This window comes from Mytilus californianus, unplaced genomic scaffold, assembly GCF_021869535.1.
Source record: "Mytilus californianus isolate M0D057914Y unplaced genomic scaffold, xbMytCali1.0.p SCAF_2, whole genome shotgun sequence".
NCBI classification, from domain to species: Eukaryota; Metazoa; Mollusca; class Bivalvia; order Mytilida; family Mytilidae; genus Mytilus; species Mytilus californianus.
Genome location: NW_026262668.1, coordinates 4,545,280 through 4,560,970, shown reverse-complemented (window position 1 = coordinate 4,560,970; position 15,691 = coordinate 4,545,280). Strand labels below are relative to the sequence as shown.

The 15,691-nt window shown below is 33.5% G+C and overlaps 1 protein-coding gene and 1 long non-coding RNA gene across 2 annotated transcripts; one reads left to right on the top strand and one right to left on the bottom strand.

Annotated features, from left to right (window-relative positions):
• Positions 1–1,885: 1,885 nt before the first annotated feature.
• On the bottom strand, positions 1,886–3,543 carry LOC127729131 (uncharacterized). Its single transcript, XR_007994528.1, has 3 exons — positions 3,312–3,543; positions 2,970–3,005; positions 1,886–2,029 (listed from the first exon to the last, which is right to left on the bottom strand). It is a non-coding gene; the product is annotated as an uncharacterized LOC127729131 (long non-coding RNA).
• Positions 3,544–7,961: 4,418 nt separating this feature from the next.
• Positions 7,962–8,603, top strand: LOC127729125 (sperm-specific protein PHI-2B-like). The gene has a single exon (XM_052236783.1). It carries the CDS (start codon positions 7,962–7,964, stop codon positions 8,601–8,603), a length of 642 nt encoding a protein of 213 aa, XP_052092743.1.
• Positions 8,604–15,691: the final 7,088 nt, after the last annotated feature.

Sequence of the window (15,691 nt, the reverse complement as noted above, 5' to 3'; positions counted from 1 at the left end):
TTTCTAGTTCCTGATATATCTCGGGTGACGATTTAAAAATATTTTTGCATATTGAACAAATAGTAACCTTGAAGTTCTTTTTATAAAATTTGACACACCTGAAAATTACCACAATATGAAATATAGGAACAAAACAAGTAAGGCCGAACCGATGGCTAAAACGATATATGACCGACACGTCTCGAAATCTGTACATCGTCCTAAACGCTATTAAAGTACACATGCATGCTGCCGTATTTTGATATCTTCAATACATTGTTGGCAGCTTTAAGATCAGGCGTTTAACTTTAACTTAACTTTATTAAGAGTTATCGGAGTTTGGAAATTAGGCTTAAACCAATTTAAAATATCTTGCAGCTATTCTTATGGACTTGTCTAAGCTTTTGATAGAATCAGTTATTACCCATTGATCGACCTGATCTCTGGGGAACAAATAAAAGAAATATCGACAAAAATACAAGAACGTGCTTCGTTTTATATATGAAAATTATAAAAAAAAAATCTTATGAAATACTCCTGTAGATTTCAAACCTTCTTTTACTTAAAATTCGTGGAATGCCTTGGAGACCTTTGATATAATTTAACACAACGTGAGAAGTCATTAGCTTATTACACAGGCGCTTGGGTGCAGGAAAAAAAGAAGAGGCTAAAGACACCAACGGGACAATAAAAGCTCAAAAGTCGGAGGAGACATACAAAACCATGCAAGAAAATAACAAAAGAACAAATCCAAAAACAGTCATAACATTAAATAGAAAAAACTAAATACTGAGCTACCCATTTCGTGTTGGATGACTATGGCATCATACAGGTTCCCATTTTCTTGACAGCATATGAAAAGTCAGAACCAAACGCTCAGAACACTAAACAGCCTTTTGAACAAACCATTAATTTTGTTCCGATCAGGTGAAAAACATGGCCATAATAGAGGCAAATCTTGATTCATTCTGGTAAATTTTCATATTTCTTCTTATCTAAAACTATAGTCACACCGTTTCAAATTGGAAATTCATAGAAATGTTGAATGGGAGCCCTCTATAAAGAATCCTCATTTTATAAATCCCTTTGAACCCAATGGCAAATCCCATTTGCATGGTTTTCTGTAAAACTATATAATAACCAATCTGATCCTATGAAAACATGGCCACCAGAAGTAAATATTTATCAGATTGATAATTATTCAAATTTCTCTTACTATAAAAATATAAAGAGTTAAATCCTTTCAAAATTTGCAATGCCTTATATTCTTATTAATGCATGTTTATTTGCAACATACTGACGTAAATAATGCCACATATAGATTCCAATTGAGGCTTATTTGAAATTTCAGAAGCCTGGCCAATCGGTTAACTGAACTATGATCCTTGTCCTTTGGTCTTTGGACTATAGTTGTCTCATTGAAAATCAAACCACATTACCTCATTATTCATACTAACAGGAATAAATTTATTCTCGATTATAAATATTCTTCTCTTTAATCCGTTCGGTTTGAAAACACGGCTTTCACTCCAAAGACGGTCTCTAAGTCATTCTTAATTCTGATTAAATTCATAATACATGTACTACAAAAAAATTGAAGTAAATCATCGCTAGTTTCTCAGTGCCCAACTTAAGAAGATTGAACAGATTCAGACAGGTTGGAGAACGGCCGTTGTTGCCGTTGGCATACCCAGGTGAGCGACAAAGGCTCTAAAGGCAAAGACTCTATTAATATTTTCTTTTTTTCGCACAAAATACGAAGAGTAACGACTCCTGGGATCAGAAACAATAATAATAAACATCAGAAAATATTTTGCATGAGCAATGAATGCACTTATCAAACTTTTATTTGAATAATGAATTGAAAAAGTTCAATAATAATCTAGTCTAAACATTCATTGCTCCAGCTATCACTGAACGAATAACAATATAATCTAGTCTAAACATTCATTGCTCCAGCTATCACTGAAGAAATCACTGGTGTCGTCACTGCTACTACCAAGCCCATCCCCTCTCCCTAAGGTGTCGGCACACCCAAAAAGTCGGCCATCTGCAATGAAAAAACAGATCCTTTATCAATACATTCAAATTTGCAAGTTTATCAATGTCATAACATGCATTCTTCGAACGCTATCAATCGTGTGATAGCAATGAAAATGTTAGTCTTATTCCCTGAATTTAGTCACCTTAAAGTAAGGTACGTATTGTCCCTCCCCTCCTATGCAATTAACGTCACCGCTCATGTAAGATGTTCTTTTCTGGATCCGTTGGTTTTTATGAACCAAAAAAGTTTTTTTTTGTGGTTTTTGCGCAACATCGCCGCGACCATCAAAACCACAATTGTACATGGCAACTTGAACTCTTCAAATATGTACTTTTTTTTACGGATTTATCACTGGTATAGCTAGATGTGGGTTCTCCTGGTTGTCATTTTACCGAAACAAATTGGAAAACATTCTTTTTTATGGTTTCCTAGGTAATGAAGTAATTTGGTGCATGAACATCCATAGAGAACAAGAGTCTTCATTTATTCGATTTCAATTATGATAATTATTCATTTGTTCAGATAATTTTTATTTGGTTATCTGAGAAATAATATGCAATCGTTTTAGGATAAAAAAAACTTCTATATATTCTTAGCACATCCCTGAAGTTGTGTGCCATATTTAAGTATTCATTTAACATACTTAAGAACTGAGGGCGTTTGACCCATTTCACACGTTCAGACAAGCCCACGATGCACATATTACGTTGTAACAATATGCACTTTTATTCTGTAAAGGTGAACTGTCGAGTTGTCGTTTTCTTGCTGGCGTATGTAAATACAGTTGCTATATATATTGCTTAGCCCTATTCTTATGGTTGTTATTATAATTATATCTAATGTTATTTTCATGCCTGTGTAATTCAAATTCCGAACATATAGAGGGTAGATACAAAACGTACCATGAACGTGATTTTCGAACGAAAATATATATATATATACTTACCAATTTCAAATAGCGGTCTTTCACCATATGGCACGCCTACAACAGAGTGACTTATTAATATTAAATAATAAGTTATGGACGATAAATAATGCATGTTTAAGTCTATCGAATGAATTTATTTATAGTTTTTAGCAATCTCTACGAACGATTTAAGGAAAGATTAGAGTTTGCATGGCAAGGCCACTTCTTTGGTCCTATGAATTAAAAATAATAATATTAATAATAAAAGTTTATCAAATATTTTTTTTATGTCTTTTTAGTGGTTATTATTTTTTTTTATCTAAATTGTATTCCCCTAGTAAATTTGTTTACTTAATTGTGACATAACTACTTATATCTTACCTTGTACAAACTGCAACAGTAAAGCAACAACCAATACTCCAAGCAATAATTGTTTGTTCATCTTGTGCCTTTCAGGCTTCTTTTAAGACGAATCTGCTTATACTGATACAGTCACGTATTTAAAGTTAAGACGAGTCTGTTTTTTCACACAGGAATAGTTCCTTTTTATAGAAATACCTCCTTTATTTTTGGACAAAGCGATTAAATGTAGAATCTAGATACGACTAGTAACAAAACATGACAGTCTGACATTTTTGATAACTGTCCCTTATTTGATTAATAGGGAATTCTGGCAATACATTTGAGCAATTAGTGCTCCACCCACATATTATAAATTGGTCCATTAATAGGAAGTCCAGTTAAAATCACTAGGTCAGCTTAAATAATGTATCTTGGACAAAAACACATTTTAATTGTCATAAGAAAACATAAAAAACTACTTTACGTTTGGTCCATTGTACGCATCAAAACAACTTAAGATGAATTGTGTTATCAGAAATAATAATAAAAAAAATGAAACACATTGCGACAAAGTAAAAAATAAATCATGTGATTTCCGTCTATGAAAATAAATAAAAATGACATTCCGAGTATATATAAGTGCATTGGCGTCTTACATATATATTTAAACATTTTCCCGACATTTCATTTAACAATGTCAAAATTCTCACAAGAGTTTATACTGGACCTCAAGTTCAAGACCGGATCTTATTTCACGAGACCACATATGTAAAAATCATCTTAATAATGATACAATGTTGACTTAGATTATACAGAGACATATATATATGTCTCTGGATTATATGAACTATGTGCTTTGCTTTTGCGCCAATCGGCATTTCATTTTTTCAAACTTTTTCGTCATATGTTACATGTAAAATGGCACACAGCAGTATTTACTTTTTGGTGCAAATGAAATAGAATATTGTGTAGCAAATGAAATGTTGTATTTTTTTTTAAATTGGCGCAAATGCAATGCGCCCGATATGAAACTACATTGTAAAATGTTCAAATTACGCGTGTTAATTACTGATCTTCATTTTTCTAGTCACTCAAAGGTTTTAGGTTCGAACCTTTTAGATAAATCCGCCTTTCATTAGCGAGAGGTATTTTTTGTTATGCTTGTTGTTGTCGTTAATATTTCAATTATAATTATTATCGGTTCATATTAACATACACTTTACTTCACCTTACATGTGTTTCTGTATGGTGACATAAATTAGGCTCTCTTAGGGCTAAATGTGTAGCAGACAAAATAAAAACAAAACAACTTGAAAAATTACTTACTAGTTTCTTAATGTACGAAGTTAAAAATAGTTATGTCAGACACGTTTTTTTTTACATTCCCCCTGGTTCGTCAGATTTACAAGAATCATTATTTATATTTATAAGTCGGAACTTTATGAAATTACAAGCGGTTATTTCAAACAGATCCCTTATTAACAAAGTTTGTTTCATTGAGGTTTGTCATTGATGGAATAATCGGGATGAAGTAGATCCCTGGCTGTGAATTAGATTTGATGAAATTTCCATTTTTTATAAATTTAGAATCTTTAGCAAAAACATCTATATATCGAGCAATGCCACACCCAAAAATATTTCATACAATGAGCAAGGTCACCACCAAAATATTCATACATTGAGCAAAGGCACAAACCAAGGCATCCAAAAACAGAGCAATGCCACATCCCAAAAGGATCCATATACCGAGCGATACTACACCTAAAAGCATCCATACACCAATCAATGCCACACCAAAAAGAATCATTGGCCATATAGCGATCAAGGCCACACCCAAAAGAATCCATCCAATCATAAGAATCCATACACCGATCAATGCCATACACAAAAGCATTCCTACACTGAGAAATGCATTAATCCAAAAGCATCTATATACTAAGTAATGTCACACTCCAAAAGGTACCCGGTATTATACACCGATCAACGAATCACTTCAAAAGGCATCCGGTATACACCGATCAATGTCACTTTCCAAAAAGCACCCGGTATACAGCGATCAATGAATCACGTCAAAAGCAATCATCTCTAATTTGCAGGTACATGTTTATAAACAAAATTTCTGAATATGTATCAAATCTTGTATTTTAATAACAAGTTTACAACACAGCGGAATTTTTACTCATTGTTGAAGGCCGAACGACGACCCATAAGATCATATAATGACTAAAATACGCGTCATTTGGACTATGGTAGATACTTGTCTCATTAGCAATCATATTACCAGCCTTTCGCCGGAAAGTAAACATCAGTGATCATCATTATTTTGATGGTTTTCTGTAACTGATGAATAGGAGTTTTAAGAATGCTGTGTGCTTTTGAAATCATCACTGAATAGTTCCTTATTCATCATGCAATAGACAATAGACAATATAAAATATTAGCACACAAATTGGTAAAGGCTCAATACAAAGTACATTGCATAATAATACATAAAATATATGATTGGCAGCTATGATAAAAACAGGTTATATACAAGTTATATGCATGTTATGTTATTATTATTTTTGTAATACATCATTTCTAACTTTAGGCAATTCAGAAATATAAGAAGAACACGTCTTTAGTAGATTTAAAGACCCACTGTTCATGAATAATTTTGATTTAGCATTATCATTGTTAATAGTTTTAAAATTTAAATAAATTTTAGATATTTTTGCCTCAAGTGTTTCTCGTTCCCTTTTATAGTATTGACAATGCCACATGAAGTGGTGTTAGTCTAAAATTTTGGTTTGCATACACGCTTTTGATTTCTATCAATTTTATTATATCTCGCTGTTATGATGAGTGCTCAGTCTCAATTTTGCAATAATAGATTTCCCAGGAAGTGACATAAAGTATAATATAATTTTTCCGAATCCAAAAGTTTAGAATTTTGCCCTTGTAAGTTTTGATGATGATCTATAATGCGCTGATGTAATTTGTTATAAAGTGGTTTCAGAGAACTTTAAATTTGAAATCTGGGCTAAAAGGGGAATCCAAGATTTTGTAGACATGAAACAATATTAATAATCCAAGGGTTTTCTTTCCAAGTTCAATGCTTTAAGTAAATCATGTGCCAAAATATGTTCAGCTGTGACCAAATGGTCCAAATACTTCATAGAGGACATGATAATGTTTGTTCTTTGAGGCAGTCTTCACCCTCAACCACAGGGCCACCAGCCCAGGCTTGTAAACATGATGTTGGGCCTGTAAAAATCATGAGGGTTTGGATTGGGGTCCTTCATTTCTGTATTCTTTAATTGTTTATGCCATTTTTCTCTATTTTTTATATTGTTAGCCCATTATTCTCTATTCTATATATTTTAGCACCTCATTATTCTCTATTCTTTATTTTTTTGCCCATTATTCTCTACTCTGTAAACCCCCATCCACACCCTCAATCATCTCTTCAGGCAAATGGAATATAACTAAATCTTTTGTAAAATTCAGCTTCGGGTCTGTAGATTCAAAAGTTTATCGTGAAAACTGCTTTGAGGTAGTCTGACTAGCTCTTTACTACTCATTAGAGGTTTTACAATGTACATGCATTGTATGTAGTACGCCGATTGAATCATCTAGTTCGTAGAAAATATTACATAGATATAAGAAACTGATTTTCTGTACGAGTTATCATAAACATTGTAAAGCAGCTCATTTTGCAGTTTTCAAGGCAATCAGAAAAGAGAAACAAATCATTTGAAGTTTGTTACCCTGACAATTTACGCACATAAAATACGCAAAAATCTGGCTTAAATATATTATAATCTCATCAAAATAAATCTAAATCGTGTTTATTATAGATGTAAAGACTGATAAATCCTACAAACTTTCATTTAAACACTTACAACTGCATTTTTCATTAAAAATACACATTTTAGCATAGGTGTACTAAGGATTTGTATAGTATATAAGTTTTACTATGTACAAATCCTTGCATGTTGTACTGAAAATTCGACATTTTTTTTTAGCTTTCATGAAATCTTTGGAAATTGCCATTTCATAGAAGTCTATCTCAAAAAAGAGAAGATATTTTATTTACAATATGAATATTTTTAGTAAAGCTTTGAATAAATGCAATGTACAAATATTTGAAGAAGCAACAGGTGAGCGGAAAATATACATTTCCAAAGAAAAAATGGCGGACATGCGTTGATGTATCTGGAAACCTATTTTGGTTCTTCAAATATTTTAATATTGCATTCATTAGTTATACTAAAAATAATTAGGTTTTGTACACACATCATTAATTGGCCATTGAAAACCAATTTCATACCCAGTTACGCCAGTTTCTTCCCATTTTAGTGTCACTTTGACTGAGCAAACATTTTAGAAACCAACAATTAGAAGTTCGACGTATGCTTTTATGATGACAATATTTTATAATGTGCGTTATTTTTAATGGAATTCGAAGAGTCGATCTTATCAATTATTTCTACATTTATAATTTTAGGTTTCACACAGTTACCTGTACATTTTCTGCAATTGAAATGAACTAGGAAGCACACATTTTCATGTCCGCCATATTTCCCGGTTTTCAAATCCAATTTTCATGGGTGATCTCTATCACGTCCGCGTTATTAACATAAAGGAAGCACCTGTAGTCGTGTGTGTCATTCTCATATTTTGACGTAGTAATAGCAAGTAACAAATATGCCAAGCCCAACTAGACGTTCAAAGTCCCGATCTAGGTCCAGGAGCAGGAGCAAATCTCCAAAGAGAAGTCCAGCAAAGAAGGCAAGAAAGACTCCAAAAAAACCAAGAGCAAAGGGTGGAGCCAAGAAGCCATCTACTTTATCCATGATTGTTGCAGCCATCCAAGCAATGAAGAACAGAAAAGGGTCCTCAGTCCAAGCCATTAGGAAATACATCCTTGCTAACAACAAAGGAATCAACACATCACACCTTGGATCTGCAATGAAATTGGCTTTCGCAAAGGGATTGAAATCTGGTGTTTTAGTCCGACCCAAAACTTCCGCTGGTGCTTCTGGTGCAACTGGTAGCTTCAGAGTTGGAAAAGCACCTGCTTCTCCAAAAAAGAAGGCAAAGAAAGCCAAGTCACCGAAAAAGAAGAGTTCAAAGAAATCAAAGAATAAATCTAACAATGCTAAGGCTAAGAGGTCACCCAGAAAGAAGAAAGCTGCAGTTAAAAAGTCATCGAAGTCTAAGGCCAAAAAGCCAAAGTCGCCGAAGAAAAAGAAGGCTGCCAAGAAACCAGCAAAGAAGGCTGCCAAGAAACCAACAAAGGCAAGAAAGTCGCCAAAGAAGAAGGCCGCCAAGAAGTCAAAAAAATAAACCTGATTAGCAGAAATAACGACACAAACCAAAGGCCCTTTTCAGGGCCACCCAAATATTTCAAAAAAGAGTCTATTTTGTTGTAAATAATCAAGCTGTGTCCTTTTCCCTTTATTAAACGTATTTACAATTTTGGTATTTACCTGAATTTTGTCTCCGAACAACCTTAGATCTGTCTCCGTATAACTTTCTGACGTCAAGCAACAATCACTTTTTAATTATGACGTCAAATTTTTTAATTGTAATGTCAAATTTGACGGGAACCGCAATTTGTGTGATTTTAATTAATGGCGGACAAATTTGCATACAAGTAAATACGTCTATTCAGCAATGAGGGTCATAATGGGAGTACCTTCATCCCCAATAACGGTAAAAAAAACTTCCCAAATGATGTTTACGGTATTTTTTGGTGCATGACGATAAAATGTACATTTTCTTTATGACAATAAAAAAAAATTGACTGATTTTGATGAACCACGTTAGATTTCTTTCAAAAAAAAAAAAAAAAAAAAAACGGTAACGGATAATTATTTAGACCTCTGGCCATCAAAATAAGGATATTTTGACGAATCACGAAATTTTAACCAATTTGACGTTCCTGCATTTATCAATTAAGAAATGACATATATTTTTTCTGTCTATGAAGAAATAACAGCAAAAATATGGTGCACACTGAAATTTATTTAAAAGTGTGCACCACATTTTTGAGGTTATTTAAAATAGACAGAAAAAAATATTACAGTCATTCCTTATAATTTAATTCTAAATTCCATTTTTAATTGATGACGTCTTGGTCACATGATAAAGTTATGTCTACGAGCTGATAGACAAAAAATTCAGTCAATCAGAAGATGTGTTACATCCAAAATTAAATTACAATAGTATCAATTTTACTTCTAGGTTCACCACTACTAGGCACTAGGACCTAGATATCTTGGGATAGTTGTATCGTTCGCTGGTTATTTCATTGACGTACGTGCATCTCTATATCTCTTTATTCAGTCAACAGCTACTACTAAAATCTACTAAAATTCGTAAAACATTTTCAGGGATATTCAATTATTTTAAAAAGGGTCTTAATTTATATGGGTTTTAACTCTCATATTTAAAAAAAAACGTGTCATATAAAGAAGGCGCATGGTTACGTTTACCGTGCGTCAAAACTATACTATCTCTAAAGTTTTGAATTTTTGGTCGATTGGTGGTTTTACCCAACATTTCGTTTTAATCTTATTTTACAGTAACTGGATTTGGACATTTTTCTCTAAAACCAGTGACCATTAGATTCTAAATCGACAATTTGTTGTAATTCGCTTTGAACTAGCTTTCAATAACTGAGAGAACTCTTATATCGGTGCTTTAATTAATTGTGTTCATTGTTTTTATGTTAGTGGTTTTTGTCTCGCCTGCGACGAAAGTCGCGGAAAGCGAGACATAGGGATTGCTTTTCCGGCGATTGTGATGGCGACGGCGTCAACAATTGTTAAGTTTTTCTGCTTAAGTTAATTTGATAGGAACTACTTGTAGTAGATCATTGATATTTAATAGAAAGTTGCATTACTATCAGTACATATCTGTTTGACGACTATTTTGAGGCCCTTCCCCTTAGGACATGGTCCAGTCACTTTGAATTAAGTAGAAATTTTCAATGTTAAGTTTCCTGCATAAGTTAGATTGATAGGAACTACTTACATTAGACGATATTTTCTATAGAGTTACATTACTGTCTGTACATCTCAGTTTGTCGACCATTTCTAGTCCCTGCCCACAAGATCATGGTCCAACGACATGATAAGCAATGTTGCTGTCCATCAGATTGTCTTTTTCTGAATTTTATGCCGACAGGCGAGACATATCTCTGTGTCAACAGTTTATTGTGTCTCGTACCGATGTTTTGAGTTGATACAATTGCAATTATTTTTTTCAGTTTGTTCTTATGTTGTGCTGTGACACCACTGTCCAAGGTTAGGGGAGGGTTGGGCGCTTACAAACATGTTTAATCCGCTACATTCTTTATGTGTCTGTCCCAAGTCATGAGCCTGAAGTGCAATGGTTGTTGTTGGTTCATGTCTGTCATATTTGTTTTTCGTAAACTGTTTTGTTATGAATTAGACCGTTAGTTTACTTGTTTGAATTGTTTTACATTTTTGTATGTCGCGGCATTTTACAGCCGACTATATACGGTATGTGTTTTTTCTCACTGTTGAAGGACGTAGGGTAGCCTATAGTTGCTTCATACTACTTCATTTTAATTTGGTGGATAGTTGTCTCACTGGCAATCATACCACATTCTTTTTATAACAACGAATAAACTAAACATAAAAAATAAACATATTAGACTCCAAAGTATATTTGCTATTGATGAGTTTTAAATGTCAGAAATGGTATCTCTTTCTCGATAAAGCGTGAGCTTCCTGACGAATTTGCCCCGTTGAACCCCTACCAGGAGGTCCACTGCTCTGAACCCGCTTGGGCATTCGGACACCTGGCCGAGGTTCGGGCATACACTTAAAAATGGCCTAGCTACGCCACTGTAAAGTCAATATTCTTTTAAGTTTTCCCTCTGTATTTCTTTAAATTGAAGACCATTCTTGCTTAATTATGTCCTGCAAAACTAAGAAAAAAAATAATATTTTCTCCAAGAATGACGGATACGATGACACTCGTTCCTTGAAACCATTCTAAAGCGTTTACCAACTTTTAAAAAGTAAATAAAACTGCCAAATGAAAGAATGTAAAGTGATTATCACAAGTAGACAGTCAATCAATACCATTCGTAGTAGTACTGCCGAAATTTACCAAAATGCTTTTACTGAACAGCAATATCTGTCCTTTCCTAGATTTACATATTTCAGTTTTACACGGGAAACGCTATACAAAAGTTTACGACAAAAGTGACGATTTTTCGTTCCCTATTAATAATTTTCCTTTTTTGGACGATGATGGTCCTTTGGCACCATCTTACGGTCGACTTACTTTACACTAAATCCATTGGATGTTAGATGTGACTTTGTATCGATCTGATGAGTTTAGCCCTATTCAACTAATTTTGTTAGTTTGCTCTTACGTTGTACTGTTACATCAGTGTCCCGGGTTAGGGAGAGGGTTTGGCGCCAGCAAACATGTTTAACCCCGCAACAATCTGTGTGTCCCAGTTCCAAGTCAGGAGCCTGTTATCCAGTGGTTGTCGTTTGTTGCTGTATATCATAATTGTTTTTCGTTTATTTTTTTGTTCATAAATCAGAAATTGTTTCGTTTGAAATGTTTTACATAGGTAATTTCGGGGCCTTTTATAGCGTACTATGCGGTATGGATTTCTCTCAAGATAGTATGGTGACCTATAGTTTAATTCTACATCAGTTGGTCTCTGTTAGAGAGTTGTCTCATTGGCAATCATACCACATCTCCTTATTTATATATCATAGTAAATATTTCATGCATTCAGAGACATTTTGAAATGGTTATTCTTTGCAAAATAATATTACTTTTCTTATTTCAGGATGATTTTATCCGGATTAATCATTAATTTTCAACTGTTGCTACAAATGCTCATTTTTTTCGTATTCACTTGTATCCTCAATTATCCTACATTTTATGTTGCAGAATATTCATTTTCATTCTGTGCAAAGTCATTTATTTTCAGTTCTTACCAGGCCAAGTTATTCATTTCAAAATCCACATCTACAGGCATTACAAATAGAGATAAAACAGGCCGAAACAAGAACTTCGTTGACCTACTTTTCCATTTTTACCAGATATAGATCTATTTGTTTTGCAAGTTGTATTGGGCAGTGATTAGTTTCAGATCCATTATAATATAAAAATATGAAGACTTGGTACAATTCTCCACCAAAGACCAAATGTCGTAGAAGTAAGCAACTATAAGTCTAGTATGGTTGACCAGCATTTTGCCTTATTACAGATTTGGCTGGGTTCAGGGATCTTTCTGAATCGGATTCCAAAAAAAAAAAGTATAGAATTTTTGGCAGATAAAATGATTGCAAGTAACATTTAATTCAACGGTTACATGTTAAAGCAATATTATTTACACACCCCTTAAAAAAACACAACACCAATTAATGCAGACAGAAAATTAAGTATGGGACCCTGTGGGTTTTTTTCTGAACAGATCAAGAACGTTTTTTCTTCAATTTTTTAGGTTGGAAATGATAGTTTTCATACCTAAAATTGGTTGTTTGGATGTTGTTTTTTTTTTAAATAAATGTCCTCCCGACCAATTCTTTTTTCTTTTCCAACAGGTTCTCCTAAATTGTTAAGCCCTTCTACTTACCGAATACATCATTTTCTTCATGAAATTTGGCAAACATTAGACAACATTATTTCCAATATGTCAGAGGAGTGATACAGGCTCCCAGAAGCCTCGTTGTTCTACATATATAGTTGACTTTTTTTAATTCAACGATTACCGGATATGTTTCATTGACGTATTTAAACAGGAGATACACAACAGATGTCACTACTGAAGCATGAACTGCTGACCCCTCTGGTACATCCGAGTCCACCCTGGTTTTTGGGAGATTTCATGTTGCTAAATCTTGAATTTTCTGTGATCTGACGTTCTACTCTTTTTTCCAATGGAGCAATGGAAACAAAACCTTTCCCCAGAATCAGTGTCGGTTTATATGGTCATTTAAATTTTTGCAACATAAACTTTCCCATTGAATAAATACAATAGCTGTTGTTATCTGTAGAGTTCATTGAAAAACCAATCATTCATTGATTATTTTGGTTGTACAACAAAATAAACTAGTGATGTTTTTTTTTTTTTATTTTTAAAATAAAACTTGAAATTGAATTGGATGTAAAAAGGAATATTATATTATCAATAATTTTAAGCTGACATCCAACCTGAGATTCATTAAAATAAGAATTCTAGAAAAGAAACTTACATTTGATATTAATATGGATTAAAAGACTTATTCTTTCACAACTTCATGATGCATTAGGCCTCTAGTTTTAAGTTGCAAGTAATCAAAAATTTGTTTTAAATGAGGGGTAGCAGCCTGTTTTAGTGTGTCGTTTCTAAAAACTATCAGATTAAAATAATTCGTTTCGCTCAATGTCCTGAAGGAAGAATGAACATTGTAGTTTGTTATCCTCATTTTTCATTATTTAGTTTATCTGACAAATAGTTTGGCTTGATTGATTGTTGGAGTTTAACCCCATTTTCAGCAGTCTTGGCTATACAATATCATAGTGGCGAGTTTTTACTGGGTAGGAATCAGGAGTAACCATAGAGAACCATTAACCTTCTGTTTTTTAACTGGCAATCCTATTAGATTCAGATCAGAGAAAAGAGTTTGGAATAAAAATCATTTCTGAATGTCTTTCCACCATCTAATTTGGATTTATGTCAATATGTCTTTTTCCCAGAGTAGAGATATAACAAATAAAAGAAGAATGTGTCAGAGGACATGAATGCCTCGCTCAGGCTTTGCAATTTTCCAAGTTTAAAAGGGGCATAAATCTAGAACAGTAAATGACTCACTGCCCAAATTCGTATTTGTCTGTGTGTTGTGGTTCTTAGCATTGTGTATGAGTTTTATAAAATTAGGATAAGACAAACTTAAGTTATAATTCGGAAATGGAAAAATTAACAATTTTCCAAGTTAAAAAGGGGCATAATTCTAGAACGGTAAATGACAGACTGCCCAAATTCTGGTTCTTGGCATTGTGTAACAGTTTCATAAAATTTGGACGAGAAAAACTGTTTAGAGTGTGGAGACGAAAAAGGGATGGACTGAAGTACGGATAAACGGTCAAGGTTAACACTTAATGCCCACATTGCCTACAGCGGGGGCATAAAAATTGAATATCTAAATATTTGAAGAATGACTTAGTTCCCAAGGCCTGAAAAATGAAAATAAATAGAGAATGTGTCCATGGGACACAGATGATGCCCCCTCTTGCATATAACGTTATAAAGGGACATAACAAGAGAACTGTAAAAAGTGACATCACCCAAATTCAAACTTGATCTGTGTTTTATGGTAATAAGCATTGTGTATAAGTTTCATAACATTTGGTTGAAGAAAACTGAAGTTGTAGAATAGAAATGAAAATTTCAGCAACTTTTCCATTTATAAAGGGGCATCACTCAAGAACAGTAAAAGTGATGCAACCCAAATTAAAACTTGATCTGTGTTTTGTGGTAATAAGCATTGTGTATAAGTTTCATAACATTTGGTTGAAGCAAACTAAACTTTGAGATCAGGAAGGACAGATTTAGCCATATTTCCATTAATAAAGGGGCATAACTCAAGAACAGTAAAAGTGACACCACCCAAATTCAAACTTGATCCGTGTTTTGTGGTAATAAGCATTGTGTATAAGTACATCACATTTGGTTGAAGCAATTAATTTTAGGACATTTGTACGGACGGACAAGGGTAACACTTAATGCCCCCTCCACCATGGCGGGGGCATAAAAATCATCACACCTTACATAATAGCAGGTGCAAAACTTTAACATATGTGCAGTAAAGTTTCAGTGATCTGGGTTGAAAACTGTTGGAGGGGATTGCACAAATTAGGTTCATACTTTTCCCTGCCCACCTTACATCATCATACCATAAACCAGTTTTGGACTTTATTCAACTGACCAAAAACAAGGCACCACAACACACATAAATGAAACAAGATTGGACTAAAAACTACTGGTAATCAAAAATTAAACAACCAACCACAACATTCTTAAATAAATATTAAATTGGTCTAAGACTAACAAAATTGTGCCCATGAGAGATGGAATAATGAAACTTAACTTGACAAAAACATTGGACATTACTACATGTTCTTTATGAGTCAGCTGACAATGAAATTTTGAAAATAGTCATAAAAATCCAATTCACATGTCAGTGATTTTTTTGGGCGTAGTGCTAGTAATATAATTATGTGAGTTTTTACTGGAATACTGTAAGTAGTCTCTTGTCTCTTTTTGTATTTTAATAATTTGACAAATACTGGGTCTGGACTTGTGTTGTTGGGTATAATTGATTTAAATTTAAACTATCAGCAACCAGTATAAAATATTCCCCTTTCATAGAAACAAAAAAAAAGTTTGATGA

Bases quoted from the DNA above. Each gene is read 5' to 3' on its own strand.
- LOC127729125 (XM_052236783.1), top strand. From the start codon at position 7,962: ATGCCAAGCCCAACTAGACGTTCAAAGTCCCGATCTAGGTCCAGGAGC.